Source organism: Macaca mulatta, chromosome 16 (assembly GCF_049350105.2).
Source record: "Macaca mulatta isolate MMU2019108-1 chromosome 16, T2T-MMU8v2.0, whole genome shotgun sequence".
In the NCBI taxonomy this organism is placed as follows: domain Eukaryota; kingdom Metazoa; phylum Chordata; class Mammalia; order Primates; family Cercopithecidae; genus Macaca; species Macaca mulatta.
In genome coordinates, this window is record NC_133421.1 from 77,732,300 (window position 1) to 77,748,319 (window position 16,020).

General features: G+C 42.7%; 1 protein-coding gene across 19 annotated transcripts in view; it reads left to right on the plus strand.

Moving 5' to 3' along the window:
- BPTF (bromodomain PHD finger transcription factor) overlaps positions 1-10,391 on the plus strand; it is a 152,704-nt gene extending 142,313 nt beyond the window's left edge. For 13 of the 19 annotated variants that reach the window (XM_028836699.2, XM_028836703.2, XM_028836708.2 and 10 more), the window contains 2 exons: positions 2,472-2,658; positions 9,485-10,391. In XM_028836699.2, the coding sequence (XP_028692532.2) occupies positions 2,472-2,658; positions 9,485-9,521 (224 nt within the window). In that variant the 3' untranslated portion in view covers positions 9,522-10,391. Of the gene's footprint in view, positions 1-2,471; positions 2,659-8,695; positions 9,023-9,484 lie in introns of those variants that run through there. The other 6 variants (XM_028836701.2, XM_077972579.1, XM_077972581.1 and 3 more) reach the window with 1 other exon arrangement.
- The last annotated feature ends 5,629 nt before the right edge of the window (positions 10,392-16,020 follow it).

The window sequence follows — 16,020 nt, forward strand, 5'->3', positions numbered from 1 at the left end:
TGCTATTTTAATCATTTTTGTATATACAGCTCAGTTACTACATTTACAGTGTTTTGTCTCCTAGTACTTTTTATGGTTTTAATTTTTGCCCTTGGATTTTAATAAACTCAGAATTATCTGGCATATAATGAGATAGATTTTTTTTTTTTTTTCAGATATGTAGGCAGTTGCCTCAAACTCTTTTTTTTGTTTTTGCTTTTGTTTTTTGAGACGTTGTCTCGCTCTGTCGCCCAGGCAGTGGTGAGTGCAGTGGTGCGATCTTGGCTCACTGCAGCCTCCACTTCCTGGGTTCAAGGGATTCTCCCCTCAGCCTCCCTAGTAGCTGGGATTAAAGGCATGTGCCACCATGCCCAGCTTATTTTTGTATTTTCAGTAGAGATGGGGTTTCTCTGTGTTGGCCAGGGTGGTCTCAGAACTCCTGACCTCAGGTGATACGCCCACCTCGGCCTCCAAAGTGCTGGGATTACAGACGTGAGCCACCCCGGCCGCAACCTCATTTATGAATGAACTCCTTTCCCTACTGACCTGAAGGGACATCCTTAACATATGTGAAATTCTTACACTAGATACAGTTAAATCTGTTCGTGGTTTGAACTTGTCTCTGTTAGTGTTTGTGGTGTTCTGCGTGCTGCCACACTTTGCGTTGTCACAGCTTTAGAATAGTTTTTAATGGCTGACAGATAAGATTCTCTCTCATTACTTTTACTTTTCAGCTGTTTCTTAGGTATTCTAGTACTTTTACTTATTGGATGAACTTTCAAGTCACTTTCAAATTCAAAAATATTCACGAAGCTTTAGTTTGGAATGTGTTGTCTGTGCACCCTAGATAGATTGGAGATTACTGGCCTTTCACTGTCTCAGATATTTATGTCAAATTGTATACAGAATTTTATTTCAAGCACAGCGTTCTCCTAGGATCAATGTTGTTTCAGGTAGATTTATTTCAGTCAGTACATTCCAAAGCAGTTGCCTGCTCTACAGCAAAAAAAAAAACAAATTTGTTTTCCTGTGCGCTCTCACTACAATCAACGTGGGAGAATTCTGTTTGCTGACCTCTGGTCGCCAAGAAGTGGGTGGGGATTTCTCCCCATGAACAACCAATCCAGTCGTCTGCTTCAGACCCTAACTGGGTGTCTTCTAATTCAATTCAATTCTGACACTATCTACCTGAAGATAGGGTCAGATTCCACAGGCTGGGGACTCAGTCCCCAAGATTACCCCCTCTTGAGATGCTAATTGCCATCCCCAGGTTGTTTTACCTGCATGTCTGACCGTCTGGCTATAAATCAGGGTTCCCACAAGCTTCTCCTAAGATTCAGTAATTTGCAGGAGCAGCTCACAGAACTCAGGGAAACACCTACTTAGGCTTACCGGTTTATTAAGGACACTGCAAAGGATTCCGATGAACACCAGGTGGAGAGGATGCACAGGGCAACGCTGTGGGGAGGGGCGTTCATGCCCTCTCTGGGCACACCACCTGCCAGTCACGTCCACACGTTCAGCTGTATCAGGAAGCTCTCTGAACCCAGTCCTTTTGGGTTTTTAGGGAAGCTTCATTACGTAGGCATGAGTGATTACACCCTTGGCCATTGGTGATCAGTTTAACCTTTAGCCCCTCTTCCCTTCCGGAGGTTGGGGGATGGGACTGAAAGTCCCAACCCTCTAATCCTGACTAGGTCCTTCCGGTGACCATCCCCCATTCCAAAGCTATCTAGGGAATTCCAGCCACCAGTCATTAACATATAAAAGAAACTTACCACTCTGGAGATTCCAACCGTGTTAGGAGCTAAGTGTCAAGAAATCGGGACAAAGACCAAGTATATATTTCACAATATTACACCCATCTATCACCATAATGATTTTCTCCTTTCTACATATTGCCTGTACTATTACATACTAATATTCGTATCAGCTAATATTTTTCCCTTACATTTAAGTGGACACTTATCATTGCAGTCATGAATGGTAAGACAGTATCACTTTGTCACAAATATAAGGTAACAATAAAAATGAATAAAAAAGCAATATGATGTTATTAAAGTCTAATGCAAGGATCATAAAGCCACTAGTACAGAGACTTTGTTCTTAATTCTGGATTCCCACCTTTTCTTTGTACATATACTAAATTGTTTGCATGTAGAAATGTGTTATACTTAGATATGTATAGATCATGTTGGTGTGTTTCATTGATCTCAAACCATTTGAATGAAGGACTATTCTATGCAGTTAACTGAAAGTAAAAGAACCTTCTTAACAGCAGCTAGGATTTATTTATTAGAACCTCAGTCAGAAACAAAATTGGAAAAGTACTCTTTTGTTCTTCATGAATTGCAAAATAACCTCCAGGGTGAACCAGCCTGGTTCCAGGACTGCTTGCAAAGTAAACATATATATTTGTTAGAACTTCAGAGGATATTCACATTGGAAAAACCTTAAAGCTCTGAAAATGTTTTACATTTTGTGTTTTTAAGACCTTGCCACCATGGAAGAAAGAGTACAAAGACGGTATTATGAAAAGCTGACAGAATTTGTGGCAGATATGACCAAAATTTTTGATAACTGTCGTTACTACAATCCAAGTGACTCCCCGTTTTACCAGTGTGCAGAAGTTCTTGAATCGTTCTTTGTACAGAAATTGAAAGGATTCAAAGCTAGCAGGTGAGCAAATGGGTTCAGTGTTCTGAATTAATTCAGCTCTTCACTCTTTTTATACTACTCTGTCTCAAGATTCAACCAGTGCAGTTTATGGTAATTTAACCTTAAATATCTTTAAAAAACAAAAACAAAAAATCAAGACTCCAGGGTTATAATCTACTGGCAAGGAGAAGTGGACAGACAAAATATTGGGAAATTGCTGGATTTGTCGTTGATCTGCTTACAGTCTTTTTTTAAAATTCACAAAGTGGCCAGGCGCAGTGGCTCACACCTGTAATCCCAACACTTTGGGAGGCCAAGGCAGGCAGATCACCTGAGATCAGGAGTTCAAGACCAGCCTGGCCAACATGGAGACACCCCGTCTCTTACTAAAAATACGAAAATTAGGCCGGGCGCGGTGGCTCAAGCCTGTAATCCCAGCACTTTGGGAGGCCGAGACGGGCGGATCACGAGGTCAGGAGATCGAGACCATCCTGGCGAACACGGTGAAACCCCGTCTCTACTTAAAAAAATACAAAAAAAAAACTAGCCGGGCGAGGCGGCGGGCGCCTGTAGTCCCAGCTACTCGGGAGGCTGAGGCAGGAGAATGGCGTAAACCCGGGGGGCGGAGCTTGCAGTGAGCTGAGATCCGGCCACTGCACTCCAGCTCGGGCGACAGAGCCAGACTCCGTCTCAAAAAAAAAAAAAAAAAAAAAAGAAAATTAGCCAGGTGTGGTGACACACGCATGTAATCTCAGCTGCTTGGGAGGCTGAGACACAAGAATCACTTGAACTTGGGAGGCAGAGGTTGCAGTGAGCCAAGATCACACCACTGCACTCCAGCCTGGGTGACAATGAGACTCTCACGGTAGGGGGTGGGGGGGTGGAATTCCCAGCTTTGTCAACACAGTGAGATTGTGTCTCTACAAAAATTTTAAAAATTAACCGGGCATAGTGGCATATACCCGTTGTCCTAGCTACTCAGGAGACTGTGACAGGAAGATCACTGTGCCCAGGAGTTCAAGGCTGCCGTGAGCTGTAATTACACCACTGCTCTCCAACCTGAGTGACAGAGTGAGACCCTGTCTCAAAAAAAAAGACAAGAATGAAAGAAAAATTTGCTGAGCTGATGATAGTCACAGGACTTTAAATTCTAGCAGAATAAATTCCTTCACTCAGCAAATGACTTTTGAGAACCTGATGTGTGTGCACCAGATACAGGGAATTTAGCAGTGAATAAATTAAGGCCCTTGCACTCTATGAGGGGTAGGGGGGAGCAAGGGAGACAGTTGATAAACCTTATAAACCAGGTGGACAAATGGAAAAAGACTCACCCCTACATACATCAATATAAAATTTCCAAACGCTAAGAATAAAAGAAACTCTTAGATAAAACAGACAATCTGTGAAACAAGAAATAGATTGGTGTCAGATTTTTCTGCTATGACATTTAGTGCTAGAAGATTATGGAAGAATAAATCTAAAAGTTTAAGAAAAAATGATTGGCCGGGCGCGGTGGCTTAAGCCTGTAATCCCAGCACTTTGGGAGGCCGAGACGGGCGGATCAAGAGGTCAGGAGATCGAGACCATCCTGGCTAACACGGTGAAACCCTGTCTCTACTAAAAAATACAAAAAACTAGCCAGGCGCGGTGGTGGGCGCCTGTAGTCCCAACTACTCGGGAGGCTGAGGCAGGAGAATGGCGTGAACCCGGGAGGCGGATTTTGCAGTGAGCCGAGATCCGGCCACTGCACTCCAGCCTGGGCGGCAGAGCGAGACTCCGTCTCAAAAAAAAAAAAAAAGATTGTCAGTTGCATCCAAACGGTCAAGTTTAGAGGCAGAATAAATACATTTTCAGTCACGTGAGGACTCAGGACATCCTTTCTTGGCAGGTATTTTTAAAAAGTATGTGCTATTGGCCAGGCACGATGGCTCAAGCCTGTAATCCCAGCACTTTGGGAGGCCAAGGCAGGTGGATTACTTGAGGTCAGCAGTTCAAGATCATCCTGGCCAACATGGTGAAACCCCATCTCTACTTAAAATACAAAAATTAGGCGGGCATAATGGTGCACGCCTGTAGTCTCAGCTACACAGGAGACGAGGCATGAGAATCGCTTGAACCCGGGAGGCACAGGCTGCAGTGAGCTGAGATTGTGCCACTGCATTCCAGTCTTGGTGTCAGAGTGAGACTCCATCTCAGAAGAAAAAAAAATGTGTGCTATCAAAAATAAGGAAACAAATTTTTTCCTTTTTAATGATCTTCTTGTAATCCCAGCACTTTGGGAGGCTGAGGTGGGTGGATCACGAGGTCAAGAGATCGAGACCATCCTGGCTAACACAGTGAAATGCCATGTCTGCTAAAAATACAAAAAAAAAAATTAGCCGGGCGTGGTGGGGGGGCGCCTGTTGTCCCAGCTACTCCCGAGGCTGAGGTAGGAGAATGGTGTGAACCCTGGCAGCGGAGCTTGCAGTGAGCCGAGATGGCGCCACTGCACTCCAGCCAGGGCGACAGAGCGAGACTCTGTCTCAAAAAAAAAAAGAAAAGCATCTTTTTTTTTTTTTGAAACGGAGTTTCACTCTTGTTGCTCAGGCTAGATTGGAGTACAATGGCGCCATCTCGGCTCACTGCAACCTCCGCCTTCCTGGATTCAAGGGATTCTCCTGCCTCAGCCTCTCTAGTAGCTGGGATTACAGGGGTTTCTGCATGTTGGCAAGGCTGGTCTCAAACTCCCAATCTCAGGTGATCCGCCTGCCTCGGCCTCCAAAAGTGCTGGGATTAACAGGCGTGAGCCACCGCGCCCGGCCATGATGTATCTTTTTAATTAGGGACAGGGTCTTGCTATGATCCAAGCTAGTCTTGAATTCCTGAGTTTAAGCAATCCTCCCACCAGCCTTGGCCTCCCAAAGTGCTGGGATTACAGCCATGAGCCATTGCACTGGGCCAGAAATTTTTTTTTTTTTTTTTTTTTTGAGACAGTCTCACTCTGTTGCCCAGAATGGAGTTCAGTGACACAATCTTGGCTCACTGCAACCTCTGCCTCCTGGGTTCAAGCAATTCTTCTGCCTCAGTCTCCCAAGTAGCTGGGATTACAGGCGCCCACCACCATGCCCAGCTGATTTTTGTATTTTTAGTGGAGACGAGGTTTCACCATGTTGCCCAAGCTGGTCTCAAACTCCAGACCTCGTGATCCCCCTGCCTTGGCCTCCCAAAGTGCTGGGATTACAGACGTGAGCCACCGCGCCTGGCCAGAAATTTTTGTTTATTTGAGTTCAGAAAACAGGAGGTTCAGGAAAGCAATGAGAATTACTCTGACCCAAGGTGACATTTGTACAGCAGGCTGTAAAATGTCAGCAGTCCAAATCCTAACAGGAGAATGGAGCACTCCCCAGAGGCTCAGTAGAGCAAGAAAATGACTCATACATTAGATAATTTGTTTAAGACAGAAAAACATAAGGCTATGATTAAGCCGAAGAATGTCAGGGATAAAAATGAAAGGCAATTAGAAACACCACTAAAAACAGAAAGTTGTGTAAGTGTGCTCTGTTAGCTGGGCACGGTGGCTCGTGCCTGTAATCCCAACACATTGAGAGACTGAGGCAGGAGGATGCTTGAGCCGAGGAATTCTAGACCAGCCTGGGCAACATGACGAAACCCCATCTTTACAAAACATAAAATTTAGCCAGGCATGGTGATGTGCACCTGTGGTCCCAGCTACTTCAGAGGCTGAAGTGGGAGGATTGAGCCCAGGAGGTAGATGCTGCAGTAAGCCATGTTCATGCCACTGCACTCTAGCCTGGACGACACAATAAGACCCTGTCTCAAAAAAAAAAAAAAAAAAAAAAAAAAGAGCCCTATTAGCAAAAGACTAGGTGCTACAGAGAAAAATATTTACATTTTCGTAGTAACATTGGGCCAGGCACAGTGGCTCACACCTGTAATCCCAGTGCTTTGGAAGGCCAGGGTGCGTGGATCATCTGAGGTCAGGAGTTGAGACCAGCCTGACCAACATGCTGAAACCCCGTCGCTACTAAAAATACAAAAATTAGGTGTGGTGGCACATGCCTGTAATCCCAGCTACGCAGGAGGCTGAGACAGAATCACTTGGACCTGGGAGGTGGAGGTTGCAGTGCACCAAAACCACGCCACTGCACTCCAGCCTGGGCCACAAGAGCAAAACTCTGTCTCAAAAATAATAAAAATAATGACATTGATTTTCAACTTTTAGAATCACCCTATAGACAAAGCATAGAATTATGTAATTTTTAAATTATAGGGAAATAAAACTCGAGACTCAAAAAGGGAGGTGAGAAAATGGTTAAGTGAGCTTGGTTCTCATTGCCATAGCAGGGCTTAAACAAAAGTTGATAAAACAAGAAATAGCTGTATAAGAAATCTACCCTGGCCAGGTGTGGTGGTGGCTCATGCCTATAATCCCAGCACTTTGGAAGGCCGAGGCAGGCGGATCACCTAAGGTCAGGAGTTTGAGACCAGCCTGGCCAACGTGGTAAAACCCCGTCTACACTAAAAATAAAAAAATTAGCCAGGCATGGTGGTGCACATCTGTAAGTCCCAGCTACTCGGGAGGCTGAGACAGGAGAATCAGTTGAACCTGGGAGGCGGAGGTTGCAGATCGTACCACTACACTCCAGCCCAGGTGACAAGAGTGAGACTCAAAAAAAAAAACACCCTACTCAGGCTGGGTGTGGTGGCTTATGCCTGTAATCCTAACACTTTGGGAGGCTGACGTGGGTGGATCACTACTTGAGGTCAGGGGTTCAAGACCAACCTGGCCAACATGATAAAACCTCATCTCTACTGAAAATACAAAAATTAGCTGGGCTTGGGGACAGGCACCTGTAATCCCACCTACTGGGGAGGCTGAGGCAGGAGAATCATTTGAACCCGGGAGGAGAAGTTTGCAGTGAGGAGAGATCCCGCCACTGCATTGCAGCCTGGGCAACATTGAGACTCCGTCTCAAAAAGAAAAAGAAATCTACCCAGAGAACTGAAAAGTCAAAGGAATTGATCATAGGGAGCCAGCCTGGATTTCAGATGGAGTTAAGGTAGGACAGAGGAGCACAACTTCTCATTATAAGCCCCTCTGTGCTTTTTGATTTGTGCATCATGGTTATTCCTCTAGTTCAGTTTCTAAAATTGCTTTTTTAAATTGGAAAGGCCTTTGGTGGTATCTGTGAGGTAGAAGCCAAGGGGTGAGAATCCTACCCTGGTGCCAGCTTGCTGGCAGAACCCAGAGGATGACTGCTGGTAACTGCTGATGAAGGAGAGGAAATTGCCTGGAGGTCCTGGGGCCTGTAGGCAAGACAAAGGGAACTTGGTAAAGGAGAGATGGAGGCCTAGGCTGGGCCTGCACAGTGAAGGGGCCACTTACGATGGCTTCTTGCCACCTGGTTATTTTATGTAGCTTTTTAATATACTCAAGTTGACATAATTTTCATTAAAGCACATGGGAGCTGAATCGAGAAGTTTGCTCAATTCTGCTTAAATAAACAAATTAGGCTGTGCACAGTGGCACACGCCTGTGATACCAACACTTTGAGAAGCCAAAGCAGGCAGTTTGCTTGAGCCCAGGAGTTTGAGACCAGCCTGGGCAACATGGGGAATCCCCATCTCTACAAAAACTACGAAAAAATTAGCCGGGCATGGTGGCACGTGCCTGTAGTCCCAGCTACCCAGGAGGCTGAGGTAAGAGGATCACCTGAGCCCTGGAGGTTGGGACTGCAGTGAGCTGTGATTGCGCCGCTGCACTCCAGACCGGGCTAGAGAGCGAGACCTTGTCTCAAAACAAAACAAAATTACAGTGTAAAGAATTTTATAAGGGCAACTTGCTATTGCCTTTTTAGGGAATTTCCAGATTTAAGGCAGAATGAAACATAACTAGCCAGTTATTGATACTTGATTTATGTATGGATTTCCAGAATTTCCTTTGCCATATTTTCCCATTTTAATTTATGATCTCCAGCATTGTTTGCACATTTTTTTCATTACTGCACTTTGTTATAATTCATCATTTATACCATCCATATTCTTTCTTTTCTTACAGATTGTGATATCTTTAGTCTGAATTTTTAACTGGAATCAGAACTGGATGTTGTGGTCACTCTTTGTTTTATTGTACCTCGTGATTACCTAATTCAAAATTGCCCCCCAAAAAGTCAGATTAGTTAATATAAGTTTTTAATGTTAAAGATGTATCGTGGTAAAACATTTATTCTAGCAGCCATGTTGAACAATGTATTTAAAAATTGTAAACTCTTGGAATACTGTATTTATCTGCTATTGCAATATAAAGTCCTTTGACTTAGTCCTGGTAACTGTACAGTAATTTGGTTTACTAATGAAAGTTGTGAATAAAACTGTGAAACTAGAAGGGAGACTTTCTGGACTTTAATAGAAAAAATGTGATTTTAAGGTTGCTTTTTTTTTTTTAAGCATATTTTTCCCTTTATATTCCCCTCATCGATGTAAATAAACACACACACACACACACACACACACACACACACACACCTTTCACCACAATGGTAATGCTTCTGTAAATGCCTCTATTTGTCCAGTTGGCTGAAAATATTGTAATCTTTATTAGACAAATATTATATATATATTTTAATATTGGCTTTTTCCAGTGAGTTATTATGTTTAGTGTACAGTGAAAAGTTTGAATATTATAGGTTAAAAATTTCTTAATCGTTCTTTTCTATTCGCTTGCCAAGGGTGAATGAAAGAACATGGCTGCTTCTCCCAGACTGACTGACCTTGGCATCCGCATAAAACATCATTGTTTTCAAAAATGAAGGGTGCTTAATTGTTCCCTTTTTTCTATATTCTGTAGGTCTCATAACAACAAACTGCAGTCTACAGCTTCTTAAAGTTCAGCGTGTTAACCTAACATAAAACACAGCAAGAATCTGGTTGTCTGAACTATTTTAAATTAAGGAGCCAGATGTTTTTAGTCAGGCTATCCTGACAAGACTTGACCTAAACTTCGTTTTTATTGGTCATAACAGTCCAATTATATTCTTGGCCAATTTTGTCCAACGGACAAGAAAAAAGCAAAGTCAACGACACCATTATCTTGTCAAGATCAAATGGTTTTACTATTGTGGCAGAAGCGAGAAAACTTTGTTTATTGAAAAAAAAAAAGAAAAAGAAAGCAAGAAAAAAAGATACTATGGGGTCAAGTGTAACTCCATGGAAATGCCACGTCTGCTCTTCAGTGAAGAAGCTGGTTTAGAGTCTCACAGAAAACTTTTGACTGTATTTATTTATTGTTGCAAAAAAGACGCTTTTTTATTGCTGCCCTCATTTGTCAGCTAATTATTTTTTCTTATAAAATCCAGCCCCGGTTACATATAATCATCTGTATCTTATCATGATTCCTGTAGGTAAAAGTACAAGACGACCTCTAGATGTCTTTTCTTTCTATGAAAGGAGCTGCTATGTACACATGTGCACACACACACAACTGGGAATCAACAATGAGTTTATTGTTCATGGTAGATTAAAATGAAGCTTGCATAAAGGTTGGGCTAAGTGGTCCTGGACTACAGACTCTGTTGCCTTGAATATAAACAGTACAATTTGTCAATTACTCCGCACCAGGCTAAAATGAGTAAAATCTATTTGAAGGTATCTTGTTTGTAAACATTTGTCAGATTCTAATTTTTTTCTTTTGTATTAAAATTCAACTATGGATGTATATGAAACAAAATAAATGGAGATAATTTTTCTCCCACAGACAGAGGTGTCTTTGAATGTGCGCTAATGATTATCTGTAAGCCTTTGTGGGGGAGGGAGGGCTGCAAGGTCATGAAAGGCAGAAGAATCTAATTGTGCCTGGATCTCTCCAGCACAGCAGTGGCCCCTCGTTTTACCATTCCCAGTCCATTGTCGTCACGTCAGAGAAAAATCTTCAGGGGTGCTAGTCCTGTTGCATCAGTTGATCATACTAACAAAAAAGGTAATGTGGCAAGATACACATTGCCTTCATCTGTACATTCTGTGATACCAGGCAGATTACCAGTTACAGACAGCTACTTACATTTTATGAAGGGCATTTTGTGGATGACCTTATCCTCTGTGTTATTTGTTGATTGGGTTTGTTTTCTGTTTGTTGGTTGGTTTGTTTCTTCCATGTAAGGAAAAGTAGTGTAAACAGTAGCGAGAAAATGGAAACCACAGAGGAAGATGTGTTTTGCATGTTTTTCCTTTCAATGTTCTTACACGTTGTATCACTGCATTGTGGTAATAGCTTCTATAAAATCTGCCATAGTTGGATTATGCAGCTTTGCAAAAATTTTACTAGATTTTGCACTAACTCATACTAGCTTTGTCCTACCAACTTCTGGAATTTATCTAATTATTGTTTTTAAAAGTTTCTTTCCTTTTAATGTTTCCCTGCTATGCAAAACCTTTCCCAGACCTCAGTTTCTTAAAAGAAAGATGTTGCTACAGTTCCCGATTCTTTCTTATTACAGGCTCAGGTGTACAGGTTATTCTGGGTTAATTTTATCTAATGAAGCCCATTCCTTTTTGTACATAAAGATGTCACTTAAACCTATGCTTACAAACTAAAGAGACTAATCGCTCAATATGAAAACATGAAAAAATTTTTGCTTAAAGTATTAAGATGGAAGTAGTTAAATATGGGTTATTTTGTCCTTTTACTTTTTTAAAAAAATGTTACTTATTGTATGCACTGTGCTGATGCAAGAATTCTACATTTTAATGAATTATAAAATTATTCTGCATCTCATCACGTCACAGTATTTCTGTACTATTTATTCATATATATATATAAAAATATATATGGGCTTAATCATTTAAAATTTGTTGCAGCAAGAACTTTCCTACCTGTAGGCAATAGATTGCTATGTTTTTAACAAATTGTGGCAAATTCTAAACAGCAATTCTTTTGTACGTAATAGGACATTTCATCCTAGAAAAATAAAGTAATGTTTTTGACATTGGATTTGGTGCAGTTTCTAATGAAGCAATGGTTGGTTGGTTAATATGTTTTCTGTAGCTGTTAGCCTTGCCAAATTGTATAAAAAGGGTAAATTTTATGGAAATCCTGAAACCAGGAAGATGGTAATTTAATATGTGTATTTAATTGTATAAAGTGTTTTACAGTCTCTATCACCATATAAATACATAAAGACATTTTATAGTTTCATCAACTACAGAGCTTTAGTCTTTCAAAAGTAATTTTTGAAAAACACATTTTTTTTTTTTTTTTTTTTGAGATGGAGTTGCACTCTTGTTGCCCAGGCTGGAGTGCACTGGCGCCATCTTGGCTCACCACAACCTCTGCCTCCCGGGTTCAAATGATTCTCCTGCCTTAGCCTCCTGAGTAGCTGGGATTACAGGCATGCGCCACCACGCCTGGCTAATTTTGTATTTTTAATAGAGATGGGGTTTCACCATGTTGGTCGGGGTGGTCTCGAACTCCCGACCTCAGGTGATCCGCCTGCCTCGGCCTCCCAAAGTGCTGGGATTACAGACATGAGCCACCATGCCCGGCCTGAAAACCATACATTCTTATAGAACATAATGAATTCCAAAAGCTGCTTTTCTGTGACAAGCAGAAATACTTGACAAGCTTCTGCTGTTCGGTAAGATCTACATAATACAGCTATTTTGCTTCCAATAATCCAGGCAGTAAACTGTACATTTGTGATACTCTTAGGATGTTTCTGCCCCAGGCCTTGGGCTTATAAATACATTTAATTTGCATCAATAGATTTCCTTGGCTAAGAATATTTTCAATACCTGCTATAGTTTACCTGCCACGTTCACAATCCAAGAAACCATTTCATAAAAAGTGTTTTCCTATTGGTAAAGCTTTTATTCTCCTATCCACATCCTTCAGGAGGTTTAAATAAAAGTGTGGCTGGGCAGGGTGGCTCACGCCTATAATCCCAGCACTTTGGAAGGCTGAAGTGAGGGGGTCACTTGAGGTCAGGAGTTAGAGAGCTGCTTCACCAACATGGTGAAACCCCGTCTCTGCTAAAAGTACAACAATTTAGCTGGACAAGTGGCACACACCGGTAGTCCCAACTACTCAGGTGGCTGAGGTGGGAGGATGGCTTGAACCCGGGAGGTGGAGGTTGCAGTGAGCCAAGACTGTGCCACTGCACTCCAGCCTGGGTGACAGAGTGAGACTCTGTCTCAAAAAAAGTGAGCTTTTGGAGATCTTTTCTGAAGTAAAATAATTACCTTTTTATATTTGAAATGGCCTAGAGTGTTATTTAGAGACACTAAGGTTTGCAGTTGTTTGTAATCTGACTTCCTAAGATCTGCAAATAAAAGTTATTTCCCTATTTCTGTTAATTCCTTTAGGCAAACTCTCTACTTCTTTATGTTAAAGAGCCAGCCGGGTGGCCTTTCAGATCTCTGCACACTTAGACAAAGCTACATGGTTATTACAGCTTTCACTCTTCATGACTGAAGCTATTACCATAGGTCTCAGATTTCTTGTCCTTAATGTGAGAATGGTGGTATTTCATGGATAAAGTAATGAAGTACTTGAGGAGGTGGGGGGAAGAGCCAACTGAGAAGTATTTGTAATAATTTGAAACATTCTGAGGTACTTCTAGACACTTGGAGCGAGATACTAAAAGATTTTCTCAGAAGATCATACCGCTTGATCCAATTTGAACCAAATTCAACTAATTTTCAACTAAAGAAATTAGCTATATTCTTAAAATGGTAATGTCCTGATTTGTTGCTTGCTCAAATATTTCCTGAAATTGAGGTGATGCATTGTAGGTGGCGGGTCAGTTTTTAGGTGTTTGTTTATATGTGTTCATGGTTAACTTAAAAATGATTTCGGCTGGGCGCAATGGCTCATGCCTGTCATCCCAGCACTTTGGGAGGCCAAGGCAGGCGGATTACCTGAGGTCAGGAGTTACCAGCCTGGTCAACATGGTGAAACCCTGTTTCTACTGCAAATACAGAAATTCGTCAGACGTGGTGGCACATGCCTGTAATCCCAGCTACTCGGGAGGCTGAGGCAGGAGAATTGCTTGAGCCGGGGAGGCAGAGGTTGCAGTGAGCCAAGATGGTGTCACTGCACTCCAGCCTGGCCGACAGAGCAAGACTCTTGTCTCAAAAAAAAAAAAAAATTCAAGAGAAAGACTAACAGTGCCAAATGATACTTTACAAGGTAGTTGTAAAAAGCTATGGGTGGGGCACAGTGGCTCACGCCTGTAATCCCAGCACTTTGGGAGGCCAAGGTGGGTGGATCACAAGGTCAGGAGTTCGAGACCAACCTAGCCAATGTGGCGAAAAACCCTGTCTCCACTAAAAGTACAAAAAGTAGCCGGGCGTTGGTGGGCACCTATAATCCCAGCTACTCGGGAGGCTAAGGCAGGAGAATCACTTGAACCCAGGAGGCAGAGGTTGCAGTGAGCCAAGATTGCGCCACTGTGCTCCAGCCTGGGCGACAAGAGCAAGACTCGGTCTCAAATAAATAAATAAATAAATAAATAAATAAACAAACAGTGTATATGTTTTATAGACCTTTTCCTACCCAAAGAAAAACAAGTACTTTTTCCCCTTGAATTGTAATGGCTTCATTTGAAGGAGGGATGCTGTTGAATTACTACTGAAGGCAAGTGAGTATTCCATTTAGGGACTATTAATATGTGCACATAGGCACAAAACCCATTTGCTAAGAAAAATCTATCAATAGGAAAAGATGATAAGAAACTGTAGTGAATTTGCTCATTAAAATTTTCCATTAAATTGGCAGGGCGCGGTGGCTAATGCCTGTAATCCCAGCGCTTTGGGAGGCCGAGGTGAGTGATTCACTTGGGGCCACAAGCTCAAGACCAACCTGGGCAACACGGTCAAACCCCGTCTCTACTAAAAGTACAGAAGGCCCGCTGGGCGCGGTGGCTCACTCCTTAATCCCAGGACTTTGGGAGGCTGAGGCGGGTGGATCACGAGGTCAGGAGTTTGAGACCAGCCTGACCAACATGGCGAAACCCTGTCTCTACTAAAAATACAAAAATTAGCTGGGTGTGGTGGTGGGTGCCTGTAATCCCATCTACTCGGTAGGATGTGGCAGGAGAATCGCTTAATCCCGTGAGGCAGAGGTTGCAGTGAGCTGGGATCACGCCACTACACTTCAGCCTGGGCGACAGAGTGAGATTCCTTCTCAAAAAAGAAGTATAAAAGTTAGCCAGGCATGTTGGCGCATGCCTGAAATCCCAGCTATTTGGGAGCCTGAGACATGAGAATCACTTGCACTGTGGAGACAGAGATTGCCAGGATCTTGCCACTGCACTCCAGCCTGAGTGACAGAGCAAGACTTTGTCTCGGAAAAAAAAAAAAAAAAAAAATCCGTAAAATTAAAAGATTCTATCCAAGGTACTGCCTGCCTATTGAGGTGGTGAGTCTTCTTGACTTTTTGCCTCACCTGGCATTACCTGTCCTCTACTGCCTCCGGTGTGCGCCTCCACACCCACCACTGTGGTACTGCGTTCGAGCCTCACGAGTCTTTCCTTACAGACCTGGTCTTGAATGAAGACCTTAATGTTTAGCCAGGAAGTTTCTAAGAATCTGACCTGCATGTGTTTGCCAAGGTGTGCATGTTATGTGACCTCCAAGTATCACAGGTATCACAGCTCTGGCACTTTTTTTTGTTTCCAGAATTACCCAGAAACTGACTATTATCAAACCAATCTAAGTAAAACCCTAAACTTAAGCTTCAGGATTATGCAAAAGTTAATTTTTTTTTTCTTTCTTTTTTTTTTTTTTTTTGAAACTGGGTCTTGCTCTGTTGCCCAGGCTGGAGTGCAGTGGCACAGCTCACAGCAGCCTTGACCTCCTGGGCACAAGCCATCCTCCTACTTCAGCCTCCCAAGTAGCTGGGACTACAGGCACACGCTAGCACGCCTAGCTAATTTTTTAAATTATTTGTAGCAATGAGGTCTTGCTATGTCGCCCAGTCTGGACTCAAACTCCCGGCCTCAAGTGATCCTGCCTCAGCCTCGCAAAGTGCTGAGATTACAGGCATGAATTGCCACACCTGGACCTTTTTTTCTCTTTTAAACTAGAGCTGTTTCAGCAGGATACAGACTAAAATTAAAAATCAGCCCGGCACAGTGGTTCACACCTGTAATTCCAACACTTAGGCAGGCCGAGGGTGTTGGATCACTTGAGGTCAGTAGTTCAAGACCAGCCTGGCCAACATGGTGAAACACTGTCTCTACTAAAAATACAAAAGTTAGCCAGGCATGGTGCTGGGCATCTATAATCCTCAGCTACTAGGGAGTGTGAGGCAGAAGAATCTCTTGAACCTGGGAGGTGAAGGTTGCAGTGAGCTGAGATCACACCACTGCACTTCAGCCTGGGTGACAG